The sequence below is a fragment of the Bufo bufo genome, chromosome 4 (assembly GCF_905171765.1).
Source record: "Bufo bufo chromosome 4, aBufBuf1.1, whole genome shotgun sequence".
Classification (NCBI taxonomy): domain Eukaryota; kingdom Metazoa; phylum Chordata; class Amphibia; order Anura; family Bufonidae; genus Bufo; species Bufo bufo.
Genome location: NC_053392.1, coordinates 626,202,498 through 626,229,416, shown reverse-complemented (window position 1 = coordinate 626,229,416; position 26,919 = coordinate 626,202,498). Strand labels below are relative to the sequence as shown.

Below are 26,919 nucleotides of genomic sequence, written 5' to 3'. Positions count from 1 at the left end.
TAGGGTGTCTACTTTCCGAAATGGGGTCATTTGTGGGGTGTTTGTACTGTCTGGCCATTGTAGAACCTCAGGAAACATGACAGGTGCTCAGAAAGTCAGAGCTGCTCCAAAAAGCGGAAATTCACATTTTTGTACCATAGTTTGTAAACGCTATAACTTTTACCCAAACCATTTTTTTTTTACCCAAACATTTTTTTTTATCAAAGACATGTAGAACAATAAATTTAGAGCAAAATTTATATATAGATGTCGTTTTTTTTTAAAAGATTTTACAACTGAAAGTGAAAATGTCATTTTTTTGCAAAAATTTTGTTAAATTTCGATTAATAACAAAAAAATTAAAATGTCAGCAGCAATGAAATACCACCAAATGAAAGCTCTATTAGTGAGAAGAAAAGGAGGTAAAATTAATTTGGGTGGTAAGTTGCATGACCGAGCAATAAACGGTGAAAGTAGTGTAGGTCAGAAGTGTAAAAAGTGGCCTGGTCATTAAGGGTGTTTAAGCTAGGGGGGCTGAGGTGGTTAAAGATGGATGCAGGATTGTCCCTCGACGTTCCTGTACATTGGCCAATATGTTGTCTCCCTCACTTTTCACTCAAATTGCTTCTACAAGGAGCTCCTGGCTAAAATACCAAGGCTTCACTAAATGCAGGAGCCATCCTTGTAAGACTTGCAATTATGTACATTGTACTACCACTTTTGATAATGCAACACATACTGAAATTTTTTTAATTAAAAACTATATAAATTGCAATTCAACTGGGGTAATTTACATTATAAAATGTACATGTTGCGATCTTCTATATGTAGGATGCACCAGTAGACAACTAAAAACAAGAATACGGGAACATCTAAATTATGTGGCAAACTGTTGTGGAAATTTTATTAGGATGTTTATTTAATATATTGTGTATTGTCATCATGTCTCTCAGTGTCAGGGTAAACCATTGGAGTGGATATCTTCCCGTGTATGTCCTGTCACAGCTGCTGGGCGCAGAGGTCTCCGTCGGCGAATGGTCCATGTGCTATGCGCTGGGCTGTGGGCCGGGGGAGACTGATGTGTTCAGCAGAGCAGTGTTTTGTTGGCTGATGTATGGACGCCGGCTAGGGCCCCCGCGCAAGACGCGGATTTATTGGCTTGGCGTGGATGCATTTGTTAAGAGAACAATATAACGAAAGGAACGTGCGTTTGTTGTCTCTAGTGCGCCTGATCAGCCACTGGAGATAATGACGTTGTCCTGTAAATAAACATGCATGAGGATCATAGTAACTTTATCTGGCATTGATCACTGAGCAAGGCTGCATAAAATTAGCTCCAGTGGTAATGGTAGGTTATAGTATACATGTGTTTGTTAGCTAGCTAGGTTATTCTAAATGATGGTGTCTTGTCTTCCTGTGTCATCACTTCCTGTATCCTTGTCTTGGGCCAGCCCCTTTTTACACCTTTTGTTAGTAAATAAAAGTGAGCAGACTGAGCAGGGCGGCGGGGCAGATGCTCAGCAGAACTTAACATGAGAACACCTTTGGCTGACTGCGGTTGAGATTTTTACCTCTCCTTACACAAAGACATTGGAGAGCGGATTTTGAATATTAATATTTCTATTTCAGACAATATTTACTACAACAAAACCCTCAGGCTTTAGGCATCTCCAGTGCAGCCAAACACTTTATTAACATTCATAATAGAAGTGTCAGCCACCTACGTGTATTCGCCATTGAAAAAGTAACACTTCCCTTCAGAGGTGGTAATTTGAAGAAAAAAATCTTGCTGAGGGAAGCCTACTGGATCTTTATGCCAGGCACAAGGCATCCTGCAGGTCTCAATCTTAAAAAAGAATTAATGCTTTTATATAATTAATGTTTTCTTCTTCCTATAATATAATATATATGATTTCAGTGACATTCAGAGTCATATGCAGTTATAAGATTAACACCTATCTTGTATTCGTAACTCACATATCTATTTATGGTATCGGGGGCTGTTCATATACAGCGGTTTTTAAGCCAGTATCATTGTTTTAGGATTTTTCAGGAGTTATGTCCTACAGTTATGGTTTTATACTTTATGTATTATCTGGCATCTTCAATGCTATAATGGACAGCTTTAGGTTTGTCCCGTTTTATCTACAGGGAGTGCAGAATTATTAGGCAAGTTGTATTTTTGAGGATTAATTTTATTATTGAACAACAACCATGTTCTCAATGAACCCAAAAAACTCATTAATATCAAAGCTGAATATTTTTGGAAGTAGTTTTTAGTTTGTTTTTAGTTTTAGCTATTTTAGGGGGATATCTGTGTGTGCAGGTGACTATTACTGTGCATAATTATTAGGCAACTTAACAAAAAACAAATATATACCCATTTCAATTATTTATTTTTACCAGTGAAACCAATATAACATCTCAACATTCACAAATATACATTTCTGACATTCAAAAACAAAACAAAAACAAATCAGTGACCAATATAGCCACCTTTCTTTGCAAGGACACTCAAAAGCCTGCCATCCATGGATTCTGTCAGTGTTTTGATCTGTTCACCATCAACATTGTGTGCAGCAGCAACCACAGCCTCCCAGACACTGTTCAGAGAGGTGTACTGTTTTCCCTCCTTGTAAATCTCACATTTGATGATGGAACACAGGTTCTCAATGGGGTTCAGATCAGGTGAACAAGGAGGCCATGTCATTAGATTTTCTTCTTTTATACCCTTTCTTGCCAGCCACGCTGTGGAGTACTTGGACGCGTGTGATGGAGCATTGTCCTGCATGAAAATCATGTTTTTCTTGAAGGATGCAGACTTCTTCCTGTACCACTGCTTGAAGAAGGTGTCTTCCAGAAACTGGCAGTAGGACTGGGAGTTGAGCTTGACTCCATCCTCAACCTGAAAAGGCCCCACAAGCTCATCTTTGATGATACCAGCCCAAACCAGTACTCCACCTCCACCTTGCTGGCGTCTGAGTCGGACTGGAGCTCTCTGCCCTTTACAAATCCAGCCACGGGCCCATCCATCTGGCCCATCAAGACTCACTCTCATTTCATCAGTCCATAAAACCTTAGAAAAATCAGTCTTGAGATATTTCTTGGCCCAGTCTTGACGTTTCAGCTTGTGTGTCTTGTTCAGTTGTGGTCGTCTTTCAGCCTTTCTTACCTTGGCCATGTCTCTGAGTATTGCACAGCTTGTGCTTTTGGGCACTCCAGTGATGTTGCAGCTCTGAAATATGGCCAAACTGGTGGCAAGTGGCATCTTGGCAGCTGCACGCTTGACTTTTCTCAGTTCATGGGCAGTTATTTTGCGCCTTGGTTTTTCCACACGCTTCTTGCGACCCTGTTGACTATTTTGAATGAAACGCTTGATTGTTCGATGATCACGCTTCAGAAGCTTTGCAATTTTAAGAGTGCTGCATCCCTCTGCAAGATATCTCACTATTTTTGACTTTTCTGAGCCTGTCAAGTCCTTCTTTTGACCCATTTTGCCAAAGGAAAGGAAGTTGCCTAATAATTCTGCACACCTAATATAGGGTGTTGATGTCATTAGACCACACCCTTCTCATTACAGAGATGCACATCACCTAATATGCTTAATTGGTAGTAGGCTTTCGAGCCTATACAGCTTGGAGTAAGACAACATGCATAAAGAGGATGATGTGGTCAAAATACTCATTTGCCTAATAATTCTGCACGCAGTGTATTAGCAGTATATGTTTTGTCGTGTCAGGGGTGTTAGATTTGATACGTGGCAACCTAGGGGTTAACTAGCTTTGTATCTAGCGGTTTCCCTTTTCCTTCCCCCACCTCTACCCTCCCCCCACTGAACAAACCTATTTAACCACAGGTGTCAGTCCACGTCACTAGGTTATGATTAAGAACTTTCGAGTTTGACACATGTTAACTTGTGGTGAAGATTGAAGTATGTACTTTTATACCGATCTACAATAAAGACGATCAACCTTGATGGATGCTGGAGAATGTTCTATTCTTTTCTGATCAATGTAATTAACCTCCTCACATCCATAAAGTAGCTATGCTGTGTAAATTACATGGTATGAACATATAAAATAGCATTAAATAACATTGCATAATATTATATAAAAAGAACAGTGTGCAAGTACAGAACAGTGTGCAAGTACCCTCTTTTGGGGTACTGCATTTATGGCAGTAGCTGCATATGTCTGTCTGTGTATACGTTTGGTGGGACCATTTGAAACCTAACGTGGTGTGATTTGAGCCTGGTATGATGAGTGCAGTTACAGCATTCACATGAGTTGCCAGCAGACGTCCTAAACTCTGAACGACACATATGCCTAGATGTGCAGAGATTTGTAGACAAGGTGAAAATAAGCAGAGTAATCATGGAGCAGTGTGACTGATACTGCACTTGTGAAAACTGAAGCCATATTCATTGTCAGCCATCTTACCTCCAACCACAGCCAAAAATTGGACTCGCTGTTTTGTCTATTTAGACGGGTTGTCTCATCTGAGACATTGGTGGCATATTGCTAGGATATGCCACCAATGATACCCACACCTATCTCCAGAATGAGCCCTCGAAAATGAAGGAGAGCTTTCCCCACATGCAAGGGGCACTCTCCATGCATTCCTATGGGAGTTCTATGCTACCACTTGTGTCCCATCTGTGGGAGTTCCAGAAATAGCCCAGTTATTTTTGGCAGTCCACAGAAACAAATGCAGGGTGGCCGCTCTTGCGTGGCTGCTCTCGGCTCACTTCGGGGGTCCTGTTCTGGAAATAAGTGCCCTTTTAATGGGTATTCTGCTTGTTTGAGGTTATTCCCTATCCACAGGATAGGGGATAACTATTATATCGGTGGTGGTCCTACCAATGGGACCCCCACCGATCATGAGAACGGGGGCCTCTGTATCCTCTGCAGCCCCCTGACATGAACAGAGTGGCTGGTCGCACATGTGCGTGGCCACTCCCTTCATTTCTATGGGAATCCAAGAGATAGCCCAGCTCTGTACGGGGTCCTCGTTCTCGTGATAGGTGGGGGTCCCCGCAGTAGATCCCCCACCGATCTAATAGTTATCCCCTATCCACCCCTTTAAGGCATAAATGCTGTTTGGTTAAAAATCTACTTTTAACGCTTTTATTTCACCTTTAATTTTGTGTTACTGTTAGTTTGGTATTCTTTCCCAGCTGTTATTGTTTTTCCCACAGATTTCACGCATCATCCGCACTGCCCGTGGAAATGCTCTGTTAATAGGAGATACTGGGTCAGGAAAGCAGAGTCTGTCACGGCTCGCCTCGTTTATTGCAGGATATAAAATATTCCAAATTGTTCGTACAAGGTTAGTCAGCTGCTGTATATTTACATGCTGTTCTGTATGGCCTGTAGAGATGATTAACTTTATAACAACATTATATCCTGTATTATGCTCCAGAGCTGGACTCACTATTCTGGTGGTGCAGTCAGTGTGTACATACATTACTTATCCTGTACTGATCCTGAGTTACATCCTGTATTATACTGCAGAGCTGCACTCACTATTCTGCTGGTGCAGTCAGTGTGTACATACATTACTTATCCTGTACTGATCCTGAGTTACATCCTGTATTATACTCCAGAGCTGCACTCACTATTCTGCTGGTGGAGTCACTGTGTACATACATTACTTATCCTGTACTGATCCTGAGTTACATCCTGTATTATACTCCAGAGCAGCTGCACTCACTATTCTGCTGGTGCAGTCACTGTCTACATACATTACTTATCCTGTACTGATCCTGAGTTACATCCTGTATTATACTCCAGAGCTGCACTCACTATTCTGCTGGTGCAGTCACTGTGTACATACATTACTTATCCTGTACTGATCCTGAGTTACATCCTGTATTATACTCCAGAGCTGCACTCACTATTCTGCTGTGCAGTCACTGTGTACATACATTACTTATCCTGTACTGATCCTGAGTTACATCCTGTATTAGGGCTAGGTTACACCTATTGTTCCTGTACCTACCAATAACTAAGACATAACTTTTAATAGATACTGCTACTAATACTTAAATAAGTGACTAAATAAACTAAATGGTTAAAACTTCCAGCGTCCGCTGGCCTTTCAATCTCAGTTTAGAGTGCCCTGTCAGGATGTCGCCTGACCAGGGTTATATGCTACTGTGTGATTCCACACTAGTGTCTAACTGGCTGCGCGCTGCCAGTTTCAACTTGTAGACACTGTGTGACTACTGAACACAGTAGTAGGAGGCTTCAGCGGTATGCAGAGTTAAAATTAGAGGCTCACACTGCCCCCCGACATGTTTCGCCGTGTACCGGCGTCTTCAGGGGTAAGGGCAGAGTGTACATTACATTACTTATCCTGTACTGATCCTGAGTTACATCCTGTATTATGCTCCAGAGCTGCACTCACTATTCTGCTGGTGCAGTCACTGTGTACATACATTACTTATCCTGTACTGATCCTGAGTTACATCCTGTATTATACTCCAGAGCTGCACTCACTATTCTGCTGGTGCAGTCACTGTGTACATACATTACTTATCCTGTACTGATCCTCAGTTACATCCTGTATTATACTCCAGAGCTGCACTCACTATTCTGCTGGTGCAGTCACTGTGTACATCACATTACTTATCCTGTACTGATCCTGAGTTACATCCTGTATTATGCTCCAGAGCTGCACACACTATTCTGCTGGTACAGTCACTGTGTACATGCATTACTTATCCTGTACTGATCCTGAGTTACATCCTGTATTATACTCCAGAGCTGCACTCACTATTCTGCTGGTGCAGTCACTGTGTACACACATTACTTATCCTGTACTGATCCTGAGTTACATCCTGTATTATACTCCAGAGCTGCACTCACTATTCTGCTGGTGCAGTCACTGTGTACATACATTACATTACTTATCCTGTACTGATCCTGAGTTACATCCTGTATTATACTCCAGAGCTGCACTCACTATTCTGCTGGTTCAGTCACTGTGTACATACATTACTGATCCTGTACTGATCCTGAGTTACATCCTGTATTATGCTCCAGAGCTGCACTTACTATTCTGCTGGTGCAGTCACTGTGTACATACATTACTCATTCTGTACTGATCCTGAGTTACATCCTTTATTATACTCCAGAGCTGCACTCACTATTCTGCTGGTGCAGTCACTGTGTACATACATTACTTATCCTGTACTGATCCTGAGTTACATCCTGTATTATACTCCAGAGCTGCACTCACTATTCTGCTGGCTACAAGGCTTAAATGATGCAGAATATATGGGCACAGAGAGATGGTTGACTGGTGTCAAGGTGCCTTGGACTGAGGATTTCATGGGTGCAGTATTAGGGGCACTCTGGGGCTGGTACTCGGGACATTGTTGCTGGTACTGCGGGCTCTCTGTCTAAAACACTGGTCTTAGTAAATGGGCCCCACAGTGTTAGCCTAAAAAGCAGTTTTTTAATTTATGTTCATTGTCTTTTACGATAAATTTTGGTTCACAGTAATTAGGTCTGGGCATAATAATGATTGGATGGGCGGTATGATATAAATGTGATATAAGTAGTGTATAAGTGTATTAAGGACTTGGCCATTTTTTTGCAAATCTGACCAGTGTCACTTTAAGTGCTGATAACTTTAAAACGCTTTTACTTGCCCAGGCCGTTCGGAGATTGTTTTTTCGTCACATATTGTACTTCATGACACTGCTAAAATTGGGTCCAAAAAGTAAATTTTTTTGCATAAAAAAAATACCAAATTTACCAAAAATTTTGAAAAATTAGCAAATTTCAAAGTTTCAGTTTCTCTACTTCTGTAATACATAGTAATACCTCCAAAAATTGTGATGACTTTACATTCCCCATATGTCTACTTCATGTTTGTATCATTTTGGGAATGATATTTTATTTTTTGGGGATGTTACATAGCTTAGAAGTTTAGAAGCAAATTTTGAAATTTTTCTGAAATTTTCCAAATCCCACTTTTTATGGACCAGTTCAGGTCTGAAGTCACTTTGTGAGGCTTACGTAATAGAAACCATCCAAAAATGACCCCATTTTAGAAACTACACCCCTCAAGGTATTCAAAACGGATTTTACAAACTTTGTTAACCCTTTAGGTCTTCCACAAGACTTCATGGCAAATAAAATTTAAGAATTTGCATTTTTTTGAAAATTTTCCAATATAATCAATTTTTTCCAGGAACAAAGCAAGGGTTAACTGCAAAACAAAACTCAATATGGGTTGCCCTGATTCTGGAGTTTGCAGAAACACCCCATATGTGGCCGTAAACTACTGTTTGGCCAAACGGGAGGACATAGAAGGAGGGGAATGCCATATGGTTTTTGCAAGGCAGATTTTGCAGGACTGGTTTTGTTTATACCATGTCCCATTTCAAGCCCCCCGTTGCACCCCTAGAATAGAAATTCCAAAAAAGTGACTCCATCTAAGAAAGTACACCCCTCAAGGTATTCAAAACTGGGTTTACAAACTTTGTTAACCCTTTAGGTGTTCCACAAGAGTTAATGGTAGATGGAGAAACAATTTTGGAATTTCTATTTTTTTGAAAATATTAAATTTTAACCCTTACTTTATTACTGGAAAAAATGGGTTATTAACAGCCAAACAAAACTCAATTTGGGTTGCCCTGATTCTGTAGTTTGCAGAAACACCTCATATGTGGTCGTAAACTACTATTTGGCTAAACGACAGGACATAGAAGAAGGGGAACGCCATATGGTTTTTGGAAGGCAGATTTTGCTGGACTGGTTTATTTACAACATTTCAAGCCCCCTGATGCACCCCTAGAGTAGAATCTCCATAAAAGTGACCCCATCTAGGAAACTACGGGATAAGGTGGTTGTTTTTTTAGGGTAAATATGATTTTTGGTTGCTCTATATTACACTTTTTTGAGGCAAGGTAACAAAAAATGTAAATTCTAAAATTGTTTCTACATTCGCTATTTAGTTTTGTGGAACACCTAAAGGGTTAACAAAGTTTGTAAAGTAACTTTTGAATACCTTGAGGGGTGTAGTTTCTTAGATGGGGTCACTTTTTTGGAGTTTCTAGTCTAGGCTACATCGGGGGGGGGGGGGGCTTCTAATGGGACATGGTGTAAATAAACCAGTCCATCAAAATCTGCCATCCAGAAACCATATGGCGTTCCCTTCGTTCTATGCCCTGCCGTGTGGCTATATAGCCATTTACGACAACACATATGGGGTGTTTCTGCAAACTACAGAATCAGGGCAATAAATATTTAGTTTTGTTTGGCTGTTAACCCTTGCTTTATTACTGAAAAAAAAAAATATATGGAAATTTTGTCACCGTTTAATTTTTAATGCTGTTCATCCGAGGGGTTTGGTCAAATGTTATGTTTATAGGGCAGATTCTTACGGACGCGGCGATACCTAATATGTCTACATTTAAAAATTTTGTAAGATTTTACACTATATTATCATTTTAGGAACCAAAAAAAATTATTTTAGTATCTCCATAGCCTGGGAGTGTTGCGGAGCTTCACGGTATACCCTCAATATCTTCACTTAAATCCCCTTGTAGCTGAAGAAGCAGGTCAATATCCAAGAGACAATTTCCCCAGTAACTGGACGACACACAGTTTGGGAGTCAACTGACTTTACTAGGCATGCGCACCTGGTTTCAAACTGCCAACAGCCTCATTTACATACAATACATAGATGCCTATGGTACAAGGAAAGGTGGGGTCAGACAATAGCAAGGGCTGATGGGAGGTTGAGGGGGGACACTGCAGCTAGTTTAAACTGGTCTCCCAGTGTCCCTGAGACAACACCCTGCTGGGGAAACAATGGGACAGGAAAAGGGGGGAGGGGAAGAGGTACAGACAAGAAAGACATTCTATAAGTGGCGATGTTTGCCACAATGCTCCCCCAGAACCAAGCCGGCATACACAGTCTGATCCCAACGGATCGGCTTGGGGATGTCCGGAGGAGCGCTCACAGATCACTTTTCCAGTTCAGTTTGTCTGGATAACCCGTCGGCGTTGCCATTTTGCTTCCCAGGGCGGTAGTGGATGGTAAAGTCAAAAGGCTGCAGCGCCAAACTCCAGCGCAGCAGCCTGGCATTGTCTCTTGACACCCTGTTCAGCCACACCAACGGGTTGTGATCTGTGAGTAAGGAAAAGGGTTGTCCATACAAATAGGGCTGCAGCTTTTTAAGGGCCCACACAACGACCAGGCATTCTTTTTCTATAGCGGCGTAGCTTACTTCCCGGGGTAAAAGTTTTCTGCTTAATTAAGCCACTGGATGCTTGCCGCCATCTTCTCCGACTTGGCTCAGTACTGCCCCCAATCCAAACATAGAAGCGTCTGTGTGGACGAGAAAGCGTTTAGTTGGATCAGGGGCGGCAAGTACAGGCTGGGGTCCAGACTACTATCTTGGGAAGATTCTTGCGGGTCAAATCGGTGAGGGGTTTGGCCAGGGTACTGTAGTTGGGTACAAATTTACGGTAGTATCCTGCCGTCCCTAGGAATGCCAGTACTTGAGTTTTGGTACGAGGGGTTGGCCATTTGGCTACAGCCTCTACCTTAGCCGGTTCGGGTTTTTGTTGGCCGCTCCCTACCCGGTGTTTTAGGTATTGGACTTCTGCCATCCCTATATGGCACTTACTGGGTTTCAGAGTTAATGCTGCCTCCCTAATACGGTCTATACGGCTCCTATGTGGATCAGGTGTTCAGTCCAGGAGTGGCTGAAGATCGCTATATCATCTAGATAGGCGCAAGCGTACTCCTGGAACCCATCTAATAGCCGATCCACCATCCTCTGAAAAGTAGCCGGAGCGTTTTTCATCCTGAATGGCATGACCTTAAACTGGTACAGGCCAAACGGGGTGACAAATGCCGACTTAGGGATGGCGTCTTCGGCTAGGGGAATCTGCCAATACCCCTTACAAAGATCTATTGTGGTGAGGTATTGGCCCTTGGCCATTTTGTCCAGGAGCTCGTCTATCCGGGGCATAGGGTAGGCATCGGATACGGTCTTATCATTAAGCCTCCGGTAGTCTACGCAGAAGCAGGTAGTCCCATCCCGCTTCGGCACCAGAACTACTGGGGAGGCCCAAGGGCTTTCAGAGTGCTCTATGACTCCTAGTTGTAGCATTTCTTCTATTTCCTTGCGCATATTATCCTTTACGGATTCAGGTATGCGGTAAGGATGTTGGCGGAGAGGGGTCTGCCCTGGTGTTTCTACTCTGTGGGTGGCTAACGGGGTGTTCCCTTATTAGACTATGAGCCTGCGCCCTTTGCTGGGGACTTAGCCGTTCACCTAACTGAACCTCTTCCAGGTCCTCTTTCTGGCCCTCTTTCTCTAGGAGGTTTGGGAGAGGTAAATTGTCGAAGTCCTCTGCGGCAGAGGCACAAATAGCGGTCACCTCTTCTATGCGCTCGTAGTAGGGCTTCAGCATGTTCACATGGAGCATGCGTCTGCCCCCTGCTCCAGCGCACGGGCCGATCACATAGGTGGTATCGCAGATTTGCTCCACCACCTTGTATGGGCCCTGCCAGGAGGCCTGCAGCTTGTCATTAGGGACTGGCCGTAGGATTAACACCTTCTGCCCGACCTGAAAGCTGCGGTCCCTGGCCCCCTTATCATACCATCTGCGCTGTCGTTGTTGGGCCGCTTGGAGGTTAGTACGTACCGTCTGGGTCAGAGCCTCCAAGCATTCCCTAAACTCCAGCACGTATGGGACAATAGGGGTACCATTCGTAGTTACCCCTCCCTCCCAGTGTTCTCTGATAAGATCTAAGGGACCCCTCACTCTCCTCCTGAACAATAATTCAAAAGGGGAGAATCCCGTGGATTCTTGGGGTACTTCCCTATAGGCAAAGAGCAAGTGGGGCAAAAACCGTTTCCAGTCTTTTTGAGTGTCTATGAACGTGCAGATCATCTGTTTAAGTGTTCCGTTAAACCGTTCACAGAGCCCGTTGGACTGGGGGTGGTAGGCGGAGTTTAAGATCGGTTTCACCCCACACACTTTCCAGAGTTGGTGGGTGACCTCTGCAGTGAACTGGGTGCCCCTATCCGATATAATCTCCCGGGGAAATCCCATACGGGAGAATATTCGCATAAGGGCATCCGCTATAGTCTCTGCATGTACATTGGTCAACGCCACTGCCTCTGGGTATCTAGTGGCGTAGTCCACTACGGTCAAGATGTATTTCAAAGGGGGGCCAAATTCCAGGGGGGCATCCCAGGGGAGAATAGGAGGGGTGTGTGGCATATTGTTTACCTGAGCCTCAGAGTGATTGGATGGAGCCGTGGTGCGTGCTTGCTGCCGGGTAACAACCGGGTAGGCCTCTTGGATAGTTGGTTGAGGGACAAAAGCAGAGATGAGCTCCCCCAAGTCGTTGCCCAAAATAACATCAGCGGGCAAATCCTGCATAATTCCCACCTCCACGTTTCCATGCCCTACCCCCCAATTCAAATGCACCTTGGCAGTGGGAACTTTGTAAATTGCTCCCCCTGCCACCCGTACAGCTACACAGTCTCCGGTGAGGGTGTGCTTAGGCACCAAATGATTTTGGACCAGGGTTAACGTGGCCCCAGAGTCACGTAATCCTTGTATACTCTACCCCTCCATGTGTACCACCTGGCGGTGCCCCTGGCGGTTGTCTGAGGCGGCTTGTATGGGGTTTACCTCGTGTAGGATCCCCAGAGGCTCTTCTATTGAGGTGACTGTGGATGTTGGGAGCACAGATTCTCTTTGGCAGCAGTGTACTGCAGCCCGATTGGGGGGAGGAGGACCCTAGTGGTTCCAGTTCTGGCGAGGTCTGTTACGTGGGCAGTCTCTCTGGATGTGCCCCTGTTGGTTGCAGGTGTGGCAGCGGATCGGTGGTCGGGTATTGGACCTAGGAGGGTACTGGTTGTGGCTCGTGGCTGGTCGTGGGTGAGCCAAGGTAGTCACTGCTGGCAGAGGGGTGGTAGATCCATACGTGGTCCGGTTTGGTGTGCGTTGGTCTCGCCTGGTGTCTTGGAACTCGTCAGCTAGCTTGGCTGCCTCTGGTAGGGTACGGGGTTTGCGATCTCGTACCCAATTTTGCAGTTCTGTGGTTAATCCATTAAAAAACTGCTCCATTACTATTAACTGGAACATCTCTTCCATAGTGGTGACCCGTGCCGCTTCCATCCACCCCTTGGCGTCTCGCTGTAGTCGGTGTGCCCATTCAGTGTGTGAGTCTTTTGTTTGTTTCTTGATGTCCCGGAATTTGAGTCGGTATGCCTCAGAGGTAATGGCATACCGTGCTAGGATGGCTTGTTTGACTTTGGGATAATTCCTGATGTCTTCGTCTGGGACGGTTCGGTATGCCTCTGCGGCGCGGCCTGACAATCTACCTGCCAGCAGGGGTACTTGGTCGGCTGGGCTGATGTCGTGTAGCTGGCACAACCTTTCGAAATCCTGTAGGTATTCGTCAATATCACTTTCTCCTTCTGTGTAATTTTTAAAAGCTTGGTAGGGAATCTTAGCTTTTCCCTGGGTAGTGCTGGTGGGCGCTGGGGCTCCTTCCCCGACTCGCTGAATAGCGTTTTGCTTAGCTACAATGTACTCGTGTACATCTGCTATCAGTCTTTCTAGTGTCTCCACGGAGGGGGTGTTTGGGTAAAAAGCTAACCTGCTATTGAGCTCTCTTGTAAATTCTGTTGGCTCTGTCTCCTGTGGAGTTGCCGCAGTGGTCGCTCTGTCCCCCTCCATGAGTTCGGCCACAAGAGTAGCTTTGGTTTTGTTGCTGGCTATTCTTCCCCTTGCTTCCAATAATTCCTTTAACGTAGTTCGTTTCAATGTTGCATAATTCGTCTCCATTCACCGTTCGTTCGAATGACTGCACATATTCTCGAACTCCGGTATATCCGAATAGCTGTTTCAAAGAAATGCTGCTTTGCTGTGCTGCAAGGCTTGTATCCCGCCGCTTGCCACCAATTGTTGCGGAGCTTCACAGTATACCCTCAATATCTTCACTTAAATCCCCTTGTATTGAAGAAGCAGGTCAATATCTAAGAGACAATTTCCCCAGTAACTGGACGACACACAGTTTGGGAGTCAACTGACTTTACTCGGCATGCGCACCTGGTTTCAAACTGCCAACAGCCTCATTTACATACAATACATAGATTACTATGGTACAAGGAAAAGTGGGGTCAGAAAATAGCAAGGGCTGATGGGAGGTTGAGGGGGGACACTGCATCTAATATAAGGGCTCATTTAGCGGGATGAGATGGCGGTTTTATTGGCACTAATTGGGGGTGCATATGACATTTTGATTGCTCGCTATTACACTTTTTGTGATGTTAGATGACAAAAAATTGCTTTTTTTTTACACATTTTTTTTTTTTAACGCTGTTCATCTGGGGGGGGGGGGTACATGTTATTTTTATAGAGAAGATTTTTACGGATATGTATGGCTACAATATGTATGGCTCTCACAATTTGGAGACACTAAGCAGGCATCCTCAAACTGCGGCCCTCCAGATGTTGTAAAACTACAATTCCCACCATGCCCTGCTGATGGCTGTAGGTTGTCTGGGCATGCTGGGAGTTATAGTTTTACAACATCTGGAGGGCCGCAGTTTGAGGATGCCTGCACTAAAACTAATATTTTTGGGGGAAAAAAATTGTTTCTGTGTCTCCAAAGTCTGAGAGACATAGTTTTTTATGTTCTCTAGGGGACTGTTGGGGATTATAAAAATGTAGTACTCCATGGAAGTGTGATACTCCCTGAAGCAATCGATAACGCAGAGGCCCGGATGATCGGGGCAAGTGTCACACTGAGTGGTGGTGTCCTTCCGTATCCCCTTTTGTGCACTTTTTTTGGGTTCGTCCCTTCTTTCCAGTATGGGGGACCACACCTGGAAAGTGTTGGCCAGGGACGATCCGGGCGCCTCCAGTTCCCGAGGTACTCCGGCCTGCTCTTTCCCGGTCCGAAAAGATCAGGGCCTTGAGGACTGCCTCATAGAACTGGAGGAATGTCCCTGTGCTGCCAGCGCTCTGGGACAGCACAAAAGAGTTGTACATGGCAACCTGCACCAAGTAGACCGCAACTTTTTTGTACCATGCCCGGGTTTTGCGCATGGCGTTATATGGCTTGAGGACTTGATCAGAGAGATCAACTCCTCCCATATACCGATTGTAGTCGACGATACAATCGGGCTTGAGGACCGTTGCCACGGTACCTCGCATAGAGACGGGGGTGGTGCTGTTACCGTGGATTGTGGACAGTGCAAGGACATCCCTCTTGTCCTTATACCTGACCAGCAACAGGTTTCCACTGGTAAGGGCACGGGTCTCACCCCTGGGGATAGGTACCTGGAGGGGGTAAGCAGGGAGGCCGTGCTGATTTTTCCGCACGGTCCCACAAGCGAACGTGGATCTGGCGGCAAGGGACCTGAACAAGGGAATGCTAGTATAAAAGTTATCCACGTACAAGTGGTAACCCTTATCTAGCAGTGGGTGCCTAAGGTCCCACACGAGTTTCCCGCTAACACCCAGAGTGGGGGGACATTCTGGGGGTTGAATACGGGAATCTCGCCCCTCGGACACACGAAATTTGTAAGTGTACCCTGAGGGCCATACCTCGCCCGCTTAGTGGGAATGTATTGGCGGAAACTGAGTCTCCCCTTGAACGCAACGAGTGACTCATCAACCGCGACCTCCCTTCCAGGTACGTAGGCCTGTACAAATTTGGCCCCGAAGTGATCGATGACCGGCCGTATCTTATACAGCCGGTCATAGGCAGGATCACTTCGGGGGGGACATGCTGCATTATCTGAATAATGCAGACATTTCCGGATGGCCTTAAACCGGGGACGTGTCATGACCATACTGTAGAGTGGGGTCTGGTAGAGGACGTCCCCACTCCAGTATTGCCTGACACTGGGTTTTTGCACTAGACCAATGTGCAGCACAAGGCCCCAAAATGTCCTCATCTCGGCTACACTGACCGGGCGTCCAGCCACCGGGTCTAGCCAAAAAGGAGCCCGGGTGCTGAGCAACCAACTGTTGGGCATACAGGTTCGTCTGCTCCACCATCAGATTCACAAATGGGTCACTGGGGGGATCTAGGGTCTCAAAGCTAGAAAAGAATAAGTTTAGATAAAATGTTTTTTTTCTAACTAACTTTTCCCTTCTATCCCTGCCTAACGGTGCCTCTCCCTCAGTGACCCTAACCCACCTGGAGGGTGATGGGTGCCGATGGGGGGGGATCGCAGGAGCCTGGTGAGGACGGTGCTGGACGGTGCAGGTGCTGAACAGGAAGAGGAGGGGAGAGAGAAGCGCTGGAAGTTTGAATCTCGCGCCTCTCTCCCTGCACCAATCAGCACCCTGGACAACGGCATTCAGCACCACGGCCAGCACCGCCTCTCCCAAATGTTTGTACTGTGATTGGTGGTGTGTGACAGGATGCCCGCTGAATGATTTCAGCGGGCATCCTGTTCCAATTAACCCCCGCGGCGCCGCAATCGCATTTCTAAACCCATGACGTACCGGTACATCATGGGTCCTTAACCACCTCAGCCCCCAGTGCTTAAACACCCTTAATGACCAGGCCACTTTTTACACTTCTGACCTACACTACTTTCACCGTTTATTGCTCGGTCATGCAACTTACCACCCAAATGAATTTTACCTCCTTTTCTTCTCACTAATAGAGCTTTCATTTGGTGGTATTTCATTGCTGCTGACATTTTAACTTTTTTTGTTATTAATCGAAATTTAACGATTTTTTTTGCAAAAAAATGACATTTTTCACTTTCAGTTGTAAAATTTTGCAAAAAAAACGACATCCATATATAAATTTTGCTCTAAATTTATTGTTCTACATGTCTTTGATAAAAAAATAATGTTTGGGTAAAAAAAAAAAATGGTTTGGGTAAAAGTTATAGCGTTTACAAACTATGGTACAAAAATGTGAATTTCCGCTTTTTGAAGCAGCTCTGACTTTCTGAGCACCTGTCATGTTTCCTGAGGTTCTACAATGCCCAGACAGTACAAACACCCCACAAATGACCCCATTTTGGAAAGTACACACCCTAAGGTATTCGCTGATGGGCATAGTGAGTTCATAGAACTTTTTATTTTTTGTCACAAGTTAGCGGAAAATGATGATTTTTTTTTTTTATACAAAGTCTCATATTCCACTAACTTGTGACAAAAAATAAAAACTTCTATGAACTCACTATGCCCATCACGAAATACCTTGGGGTCTCTTCTTTCCAAAATGGGGTCACTTGTGGGGTGGTTATACTGCCCTGGCATTCTAGGGGCCCAAATGTGTGGTAAGGATTTTGAAATCAAATTCTGTAAAAAATGACCTGTGAAATCCGAAAGGTGCTCTTTGGAATATGGGCCCCTTTGCCCACCTAGGCTGCAAAAAAGTGTCACACATCTGGTATCTCTGTATTCAGGAGAAGTTGAGGAATGTGTTTTGGGGTGTCTTTTTACATATACCCATGCTGGGTGAGATAAATATCTTGGTCAAATGCCAACTTTGTATAAAAAAATGGGAAAAGTTGTCTTTTGCCAAGATATTTCTCTCACCCAGCATGGGTATATGTAAAATGACACCCCAAAACACATTCCCCAACTTCTCCTGAATACAGAGATACCAGATGTGTGACACTTTTTTGCAGCCTAGGTGGGCAAAGGGGCCCATATTCCAAAGAGCACCTTTCGGATTTCACAGGTCATTTTTTACAGAATTTGATTTCAAACTCCTTACCACACATTTGGGACCCTAGAATGCCAGGGCAGTATAACTACCCCACAAGTGACCCCATTTTGGAAAGAAGAGACCCCAAGGTATTCGCTGATGGGCATAGTGAGTTCATGGAAGTTTTTATTTTTTGTCACAAGTTAGTGGAATATGAGACTTTGTATGAAAAAAAAAAAAAAAAATCAGCATTTTCCACTAACTTGTGACAAAAAATAAAATATTCTAGGAACTCGCCATGCCCCTCACGGAATACCTTGGGGTGTCTTCTTTCCAAAATGGGGTCACTTGTGGGGTAGTTATACTGCCCTGGCATTTTCCAGGGGCCCTAATGTGTGGTAAGTAGGTAAATGACCTGTGAAATCCTAAAGGTGCTCTTTGGAATATGGGCCCCTTTGCCCACCTAGGCTGCAAAAAAGTGTCACACATGTGGTATCGCCGTATTCAGGAGAAGTTGGGGAATGTGTTTTGGGGTGTCATTTTACATATACCCTTGCTGGGTGAGAGAAATATCTTGACAAAAGACAACTTTTCCCATTTTTTTATACAAAGTTGGCATTTGACCAAGATATTTCTCTCACCCAGCATGGGTATATGTAAAATGACACCCCAAAACACATTCCCCAACTTCTCCTGAGTACGGCGATACCAGATGTGTGACACTTTTTTGTAGCCTAGATGCGCAAAGGTGCCCAAATTCCTTTTAGGAGGGCATTTTTAGACATTTGGATACCAGACTTCTTCTCACGCTTTGGGGCCCCTAGAATGCCAGGGCAGTATAAATACCCCACATGTGACCCCATTTCGGAAAGAAGACACCCCAAGGTATTCAATGAGGGGCATGGCGAGTTCATAGAAATTTTTTTTTTTTGGCACAAGTTAGCGGAAATTGATATTTTTTATTTTTTTCTCACAAAGTCTCCCGTTCCGCTAACTTGGGACAAAAATTTCAATCTTTCATGGACTCAATATGCCCCTCACGGAATACCTGGGGGTGTCTTCTTTCCGAAATGGGGTCACATGTGGGGTATTTATACTGCCCTGGCATTCTAGGGGCCCTAAAGCGTGAGAAGAAGTCTGGAATATAAATGTCTAAAAAATTTTACGCATTTGGATTCCGTGAGGGGTATGGTGAGTTCATGTGAGATTTAATTTTTTGACACAAGTTAGTGGAATATGAGACTTTGTAAGAAAAAAAAATAATAATTCCGCTAACTTGGGCCAAAAAAATGTCTGAATGGAGCCTTACAGAGGGTGATCAATGACAGGGGGGTGATCAATGACAGGGGGGTGATCAATGACAGGGGGGTGATCAATGACAGGGGGGTGATCAATGACAGGGGGGTGATCAATGACAAGGGGGGTGATCAATGACAAGGGGGGTGATCAATGACAAGGGGGGTGATCAATGACAAGGGGGGTGATCAATGACAGGGGGGTGATCAATGACAGGGGGGTGATCAATGACAGGGGGGTGATCAATGACAGGGGGGTGATCAGGGAGTCCGATCCATCTATCAGTGCATCCGTAAAAATCATGCGGACGTCTGAATGGAGCTTTACAGGGGGGTAATCAATGACAGGGGGGTGATCAGGGAGTCTATATGGGGTGATAACCACAGTCATTGATCACGCCCCTGTAAGGCTTCATTCAGACGTCCGTATGCGTTTTGCGGATCCGATCCATCTATCAGTGCATCCGTAAAAATCATGCGGACATCTGAATGGAGCTTTACAGGGGGGTGATCAGGGAGTCTATATGGGGTGATCACCACAGTCATTGATCATGCCCCTGTAAGGCTTCATTCAGACGTCCGGATGCGTTTTGCGGATCCGATCCATCTATCAGTGGATCCGTAAAAATCATGCGGACGTCTGAATGGAGCTTTACAGGGGGGTAATCAATGACAGGGGGGTAATCAATGACAGGGGGGTGATCAGGGAGTCTATATGGGGTGATCACCACAGTCATTGATCATGCCCCTGTAAGGCTTCATTCAGACGTCCGGATGCGTTTTGCGGATCCGATCCATCTATCAGTGCATCCGTAAAAATCATGCGGACATCTGAATGGAGCTTTACAGGGGGGTGATCAGGGAGTCTATATGGGGTGATCACCACAGTCATTGATCATGCCCCTGTAAGGCTTCATTCAGACGTCCGGATGCGTTTTGCGGATCCGATCCATCTATCAGTGGATCCGTAAAAATCATGCGGACGTCTGAATGGAGCTTTACAGGGGGGTAATCAATGACAGGGGGGTAATCAATGACAGGGGGGTGATCAGGGAGTCTATATGGGGTGATCACCACAGTCATTGATCACGCCCCTGTAAGGCTTCATTCAGACGTCCGGATGCGTTTTGCGGATCCGATCCATCTATCAGTGGATCCGTAAAAATCATGCGGACGTCTGAATGGAGCTTGACAGGGGGGTGATCAATGACAGGGGGGTGATCAATGACAGGGGGGTGATCAATGACAGGGGGGTGATCAATGACAGGGGGGTAATCAGGGAGTCTATATGGGGTAATCAGGGGTGATCAGGGGCTAATAAGGGGTTAATAAGTGACGGGGGGGGGGGGGGGGTGTAGTGTAGTGTAGTGGTGCTTGGTGCTACTTTACTGAGCTACCTGTGTCCTCTGGTGGTCGATCCAAACAAAAGGGACCACCAGAGGACCAGGAAGCAGGTATATTAGACGCTGTTATCAAAACAGCGTCTAATATACCTGTTAGGGGTTAAAAAAAAACACATCTCCAGCCTGCCAGCGAACGATCGCCGCTGGCAGTCTGGAGATCAACTCTCTTACCGTCCGTTCCTGTGAGCGCGCGCGCCTGTGTGCGCGCGTTCACAGGAAATCTCGGCCATCGCGAGAGGACGCGCCGGCGCGTCCACTCGGAATGAATCAACCACCTCCAGGACGCGTCTGTGCGTACAGCGGTCCGGAGGTGGTTAAGGACTCAGGAAACATGCCGTACCGGTACGTCATGGGGTTAAATTATATAAAAAAAAATTAGTTTTACATTTTTATGGTCTATCCCTCAAAGGTTAAACAGGACGTGATTATGTTAGAATTATATATGTTTACACTACACCTTTCCACTATGGGGCTGTATGTGCTCTGTTGGGGTTTGTGTCCAGGTAGAGAGGCTGCTGCAGAATATCTATTTAAGGGTCCATTCACACGTCCGTGGTGTATTGCGCATCCGCAATACACCCGGCCGGCACCCCCCATGGAACTGCCTATTCTTGTCCGCAAATTGTTTTGCAAAGGTTATAAGCCATGGGTAATACCCACAGTGTAAATTGACATGTGGCAGATTGAAAACTTGCAGTGTGAGTGTATTTTTTTTCCTGTAGAATGTGGATGAAATTTCTAAAAATCATCAACTAAGCTGTTACTGTACAATGTACGCAAATCTGTGGCGGCAAATCCACACATGGGAATACCCCCTTACGGTTCTGTTCACGCAGCAGCCTCCTACTAGCGACGTTCTGGCAGACACCACTGGCAGCCATAGTGTGGCAGTAATGTCCATTGAGCTCTGGGCACAGTATGTGTGAACACAGGAGACAGAAGTGCTGAAACCGTCAGCGGGCGGCTTAATCCTGCACTGTACTGTATATATTGTGGGGATTTGCTCTGGTAGACAGGCTTGCGGACGCAGTACAGAGGCAATGACAACGTCTTTAACTTAAATAGTGCAGTGTTTTATTCACACAGACGTAAAGTGACAAAATAACAATTTTAGGAAAAACAGTCACCTTGAGTCTGGTGTTTGTTCACACCAGGCTGCAGCACATAAGTCCTTGAAGGAAACAGTAGTCCATGTGCTTTTGTCCACCAGCAATGTAGCAGGCCTAGTCCAGGCCCAAACACTCAAGCTCCAACACTCAGACTGCCAGCACTCCACTAGCAGATGGAGGATAATCCACACAGCTGAACTTGCTGGCTGGGTTTTTATATCCCAGCCAAAACCCGGCCTGGAACCGTGGGGAACAGCCACCCACCCTGCTCTTTGGCTGCTCCCAATAAGAACCGGCCCGGATTGGCTTTACAGCCATTCTGAGAGCTGAAGTGTCAGACTGCACTACAGAACTGACACTTCAGGAAAAAATCCGGTTCTTACCTCACCGAGGCCAGGAACTTCGGTGACACGTATCTTCCGTCAATGACGGCTCCTTGTTCCTTCTTACAATATGTATATACATTGCTGTGGATTTTAAAGACCAGTACTACCCACTTTACGCCTCATTCACACACAGGGCCGGCTCCAGGTTCATGTGGGCCCTTGGGCAATAAAGTCTCAGTGGGCCCCCTTGTGGCATTTTGCACGGCGCTTACAGCAATGAAACTGCATGTATTATAGATGAAATACCTTACACAGAGCAGGCTACAGAGCGGATATATGTGAATCATTCCTTATGTGCCTACCTTTATGTTCTACCCAGTGTTTCAGTCCCTCAGGTCTACTCACAGATATGTGCCCCCTCACAGTAGATATGCCAAGATATGCCCCCTACACAGTAGATATCCCAAAATATGTGCCCCCTCACAGTAGATATGCCAAGATATGTGCCCCTTCACAGTACATATGCTAAGATTTACCGTATGCCCCCTTCACAGTAGATATCCCAAAATATGTGGCCCCTTCACAGTAGATATCCCAAAATATGTGCCCCCTTCACAGTTGATATGCCAAGATATGTGCCCTCTGACAGTGGATATGCCAAGATATGTTCCCAGTGCCCCCTTCACAGGAAGTGAAAAAAAACAAACAATAAATCCTCCTGGCCTCAGTCCCCTGGCTCCTCCCTTGATCTGCGCTCCCCATCAGCAGGATACTGTGACACATGGCGCTGCTGTGCAGGAGGAGCAGAGGCGGATTCCCAGCCTGCCCCGCTCCTAGCTCCTACACAGATCGGCAGGACCATGTGTGAGGACATTGTGCTGCTGCTGTGGAGCACTGGCGGCTCAATGATGGAGCGGGGACCAAATAGTTCCCTGCTTCAGTGGCGTGCCTACGGTGTTTGGCACCCGGGGCGGGTCCTTTCTCTGCCCCCCCCCCCCAAACTTTAAAAAAAATTGTACCCCTTCACAGTAGTATTGCCCTCATTGTACAACCTTCACAGTAGTTTTGTACAGATGTGTGCCCCCTCACAGTAGTACCCATTGTGCCCCCTTCATAGTAATAATGCCCACTGTGCCCCCTTCACAGTAATAATGCCCACTGTGCCCCCTTCATTGTAGTAATGCCGATTGTGCCCCCTTCACATTAGTAATGCCCTCTGTGCCCCCTCCAGAGTAGTAATGCCCTCTGTGCCCCCTCCATAGGAGAAATGCCCTCTGTGCCCCCTCCATAGTAGAAATGCCCATTGTGCCCCCTTCACATTAGTAATGCCCTCTCTGCCCCATCCATAGTAATAAAGACCTCTGTGCCACCTCCATAGTAATAAAGCCCTCTGTGCCCCCTCCATAGTAATAAAGTCCTCTGTGCCCCCTCCATAGTAATAAAGTCATCTGTGCCCCCTCCATTGTAATAAAGCCCTCTGTGCCCCTCCATAGTAATAAAGTCCTCTGTGCCCCCTCCATAGTAATAAAGTCCTGTGTGCCCGCTCCATAGTAATAAAGACCTCTGTGCCCCCCTCCATAGTAATAAAGTCCTCTGTGCCCCCTCCATAGTAATAAAGTCCACTGTGCCCCCTCCATAGTAATAAAGTCCTCTGTGCCCCCTCCATAGTAATAAAGTCCTCTGTGCCCCCTCCATAGTAATAAAGTCCACTGTGCCCCCTCCATAGTAATAAAGTCCTCTGTGCCCCCTCCATAGTAATAAAGTCCTCTGTGCCCCCTCCATAGTAATAAAGTCCTCTGTGCCCCCTCCATAGTAATAAAGCCCTCTGTGCCCCCTCCATAGTAATAAAGCCCTCTGTGACCCCTCCATAGTAATAAAGTCCTTTGTGCCCCCTCCATAGTAATAAAGACCTCTGTGCCCCCTCCATAGTAATAAAGTCCTCTGTGCCCCCTCCATAGTAATAAAGCTCTCTGTGCCCCCTCCATACTAATAAAGTCCTCTTTGCCCCCTCCATAGTAATAAAGTGCTCTGTGCCCCCTCCATAGTAATAAAGCCCTCTGTGCCCCCTCCATAGTAATAAAGTCCTCTGTGCCCCCTCCATAGTAATAAAGTCCTCTGTGCCCTTCCATAGTAATAAAGCCCTCTGTGCCCCCTCCATAGTAATAAAGTCCTCTGTGCCCCCTCCATAGTAATAAAGTCCTCTGTGCCCTTCCATAGTAATAAAGCCCTCTGTGCCCTCTCCATAGTAATACAGTCCACTGTGCCCCCTCCATAGTAATAAAGTCCACTGTGCCCCCTCCATACTAATAAAGTCCACTGTGCCCCCTCTATAGTAATAAAGTCCACTGTGCCCCCTCCATAGTAATAAAGTCCTCTGTGCCCCCTCCATAGTAATAAAGACCTCTGTGCCCCCTCCATAGTAATAAAGACCTCTGTGCCCCATCCATAGTAATAAAGTCCACTGTGCCCTTTCCATAGTAATAAAGACCTCTGTGCCCCCTCCATAGTAATAAAGTCCTCTGTGCCCCTCCATAGTAATAGTCCTCTGTGCCCCCTCCATAGTAATAGTCCTCTGTGCCCCCTCCATAGTAATAGTCCTCTGTGCCCCCTCCATAGTAATAAAGTCCACTGTGCCCCCTCCATAGTAATAAAGCCCTCTGTGCCCCCTCTATAGTAATAAAGTCCACTCCATAGTAATAAAGTAATAGTAAAGTAATAGTAATAAAGTCCACTCCATAGTAATAAAGTCCTTTGTGCCCCCTCCATACTAATAAAGCCCTCTGTGCCCCCTCCATAGTAATAAAGTCCACTATGCCCCCTCCATAGTAATAAAGCCCTCTGTGCCCCCTCCATAGTAATAAAGCCCTCTGTGCCCCCTCCATAGTAATAAAGCCCTCTGTGCCCCCTCCATAGTAATAAAGCCCTCTGTGCCCCCTCCATAGTAATAAAGTTCTCTGTGCCCCCTCCATAGTAATAAAGCCCTCTGTGCCCCCTCCATAGTAATAAAGCCATCTGTGCCCCCTCCATAGTAATAAAGCCCTCTGTGCCCCCTTCATAGTAATAAAGTCCTCTGTGCCCCCTCCATAGTAATAAAGTCCTCTGTGCCCCTCCATAGTAATAAAGTCCTTTGTGCCCCCTCCATAGTAATAAAGCCCTCTGTGCCCCCTCCATAGTAATAAAGTCCTCTGTGCCCCCTCCATAGTAATAAAGTCCTCTGTGCCCCTCCATAGTAATAAAGCCCTCTGTGTCCCCTCCATAGTAATAAAGTCCTCTGTGTCCCCTCCATAGTAATAAAGTCCACTGTGTCCCCTCCATAGTAATAAAGTCCACTGTGTCCCCTCCATAGTAATAAAGTCCACTGTGTCCCCTCCATAGTAATAAAGTCCTCTGTGTCCCCTCCATAGTAATAAAGTCCACTGTGCCCCCTCCATAGTAATAAAGTCCTCTGTGCCCCCTCCATAGTAATAAAGTCCTCTTTGCCCCTCCATAGTAATAAAGTCCTCTGTGCCCCCTCCATAGTAATAAAGTCCTCTGTGCCCCCTCCATAGTAATAAAGTCCTCTGTGCCCCCTCCATAGTAATAAAGTCCTCTGTGCCCCCTCCATAGTAATAAAGTCCTCTGTGCCCCCTCCATAGTAATAAAGTCCTCTGTGCCCCCTCCATAGTAATAAAGTCCTCTGTGCCCCCTCCATAGTAATAAAGTCCTCTGTGCCCCCTTCATAGTAATAAAGCCCTCTGTGCCCCCTCCATAGTAATAAAGTCCTCTGTCCCCCTCCATAGTAATAAAGTCCTCTGTGCCCCCTCCATAGTAATAAAGCCCTCTGTGCCCCCTCCATAGTAATAAAGCCCTCTGTGCCCCCTCCATAGTAATAAAGTCCACTGTGCCCCCTCCATAGTAATGAAGTGTCCCCTCCATAGATATACTCACAGAAAGCATATTTGGAAGAGGGATAATCAATTACACTTACAGAGAAAAAACCCTCTAAAACATGACCTTTAACCGCCTCACGTCCGCCCATAGGATATAAACGTCCTATGGGTGCACGTCTATTTCTGACAGCACGTTTTAAAACGTCCTGTCAGAAATAGCAGCTGCACGCTAATCGTGCAGCTGCTGATCGGGTTGCCCGCTGTCAGTGACAGCAGGGCAACCCTAAGACAAGGCAGGGACAGTGCCCAGGTGTCCCTGCCTTCACGATCGCTGCAGACACAGCGCTCACCGAGCGCTGTGTCTGCAGAGCAGGAAGCGCTGTGCGCTTCCTGTTCCGGCCCGGCGGTCATGTGACCGCCGTGACCGGAGAGTGCAGGGGCTGTGTGAGGTCTCTCAGAGACCTCGATCAGCCCTGCTGTGAGGCTGTACAGCGCAGGATTGCTGCTGTACAGCCTCTATAGGGGTGTATTTGTCCTGTAACTGGGGCTACTATGTCAGCCCCAGTTACAGGAGAAATCAACAGTGTAAAAAAAAAAAAAAAGTGAAGTAAATGTCCCCCAGAGGTCTTGTATGACCTTATGGGGGACGAAAAGTGTAAAATAAAAAAATAAAGAAATAAAGGGTTGAAAACATAAAATAAAAAAAAGTTTCACATGTAAAAAAAAAAAAAATCCCAAGTAAGGAATAAAAAAAAAATTAAAAATAGAAAAAATAAAATAAAATAGACATATTTAGTATTGCCGCGTCCGTAAAAACCAGCTCTATAAAAATATCACATGACCTAACCCCTCGGGTGAACACCGTAAAAAAAAAATAAAAAAAACTGTGTCAAAACAAGCAATTTTTGTCACCTTGCATCACAAAAGGTGCAACACCAAGTGATCAAAAATGCGTATGTCCCACAAAATGGTACCAATAAAACCGTCACCTCATCCCGCAAAAAATGAGCCCCTACATAAGAAAATCTCTCAAAAAATAAAAAAACTATAGCTCTCAGAACATGGACACATTAAAACATAATTTTTTGGTTTCAAAAATGCTATTATTGTGTAAAACTTTAATAAATGAGAAAAATTATACATATTAGGTATCGCCACGTCCGTAACAATCTGCTCTATAAAAATGTCACTTGACTGAACCCCTCAGGTGAACGCTGTAAAAATAAATAAATAGAAACTGTGCTAAAACAACCAATTTTTTG

At 45.5% G+C, this 26,919-nt stretch overlaps 1 protein-coding gene across 1 annotated transcript in view; it reads left to right on the top strand.

The window, feature by feature from the left end:
• DNAH8 (dynein axonemal heavy chain 8) overlaps window positions 1-26,919 on the top strand; it is a 622,089-nt gene that overhangs the window by 454,606 nt on the left and 140,564 nt on the right. Inside the window, exon 64 of the mRNA XM_040430275.1 lies at window positions 5,177-5,307. Within this exon, the coding sequence (XP_040286209.1) occupies window positions 5,177-5,307 (131 nt within the window). The remainder of the gene's footprint in view (window positions 1-5,176; window positions 5,308-26,919) is intronic.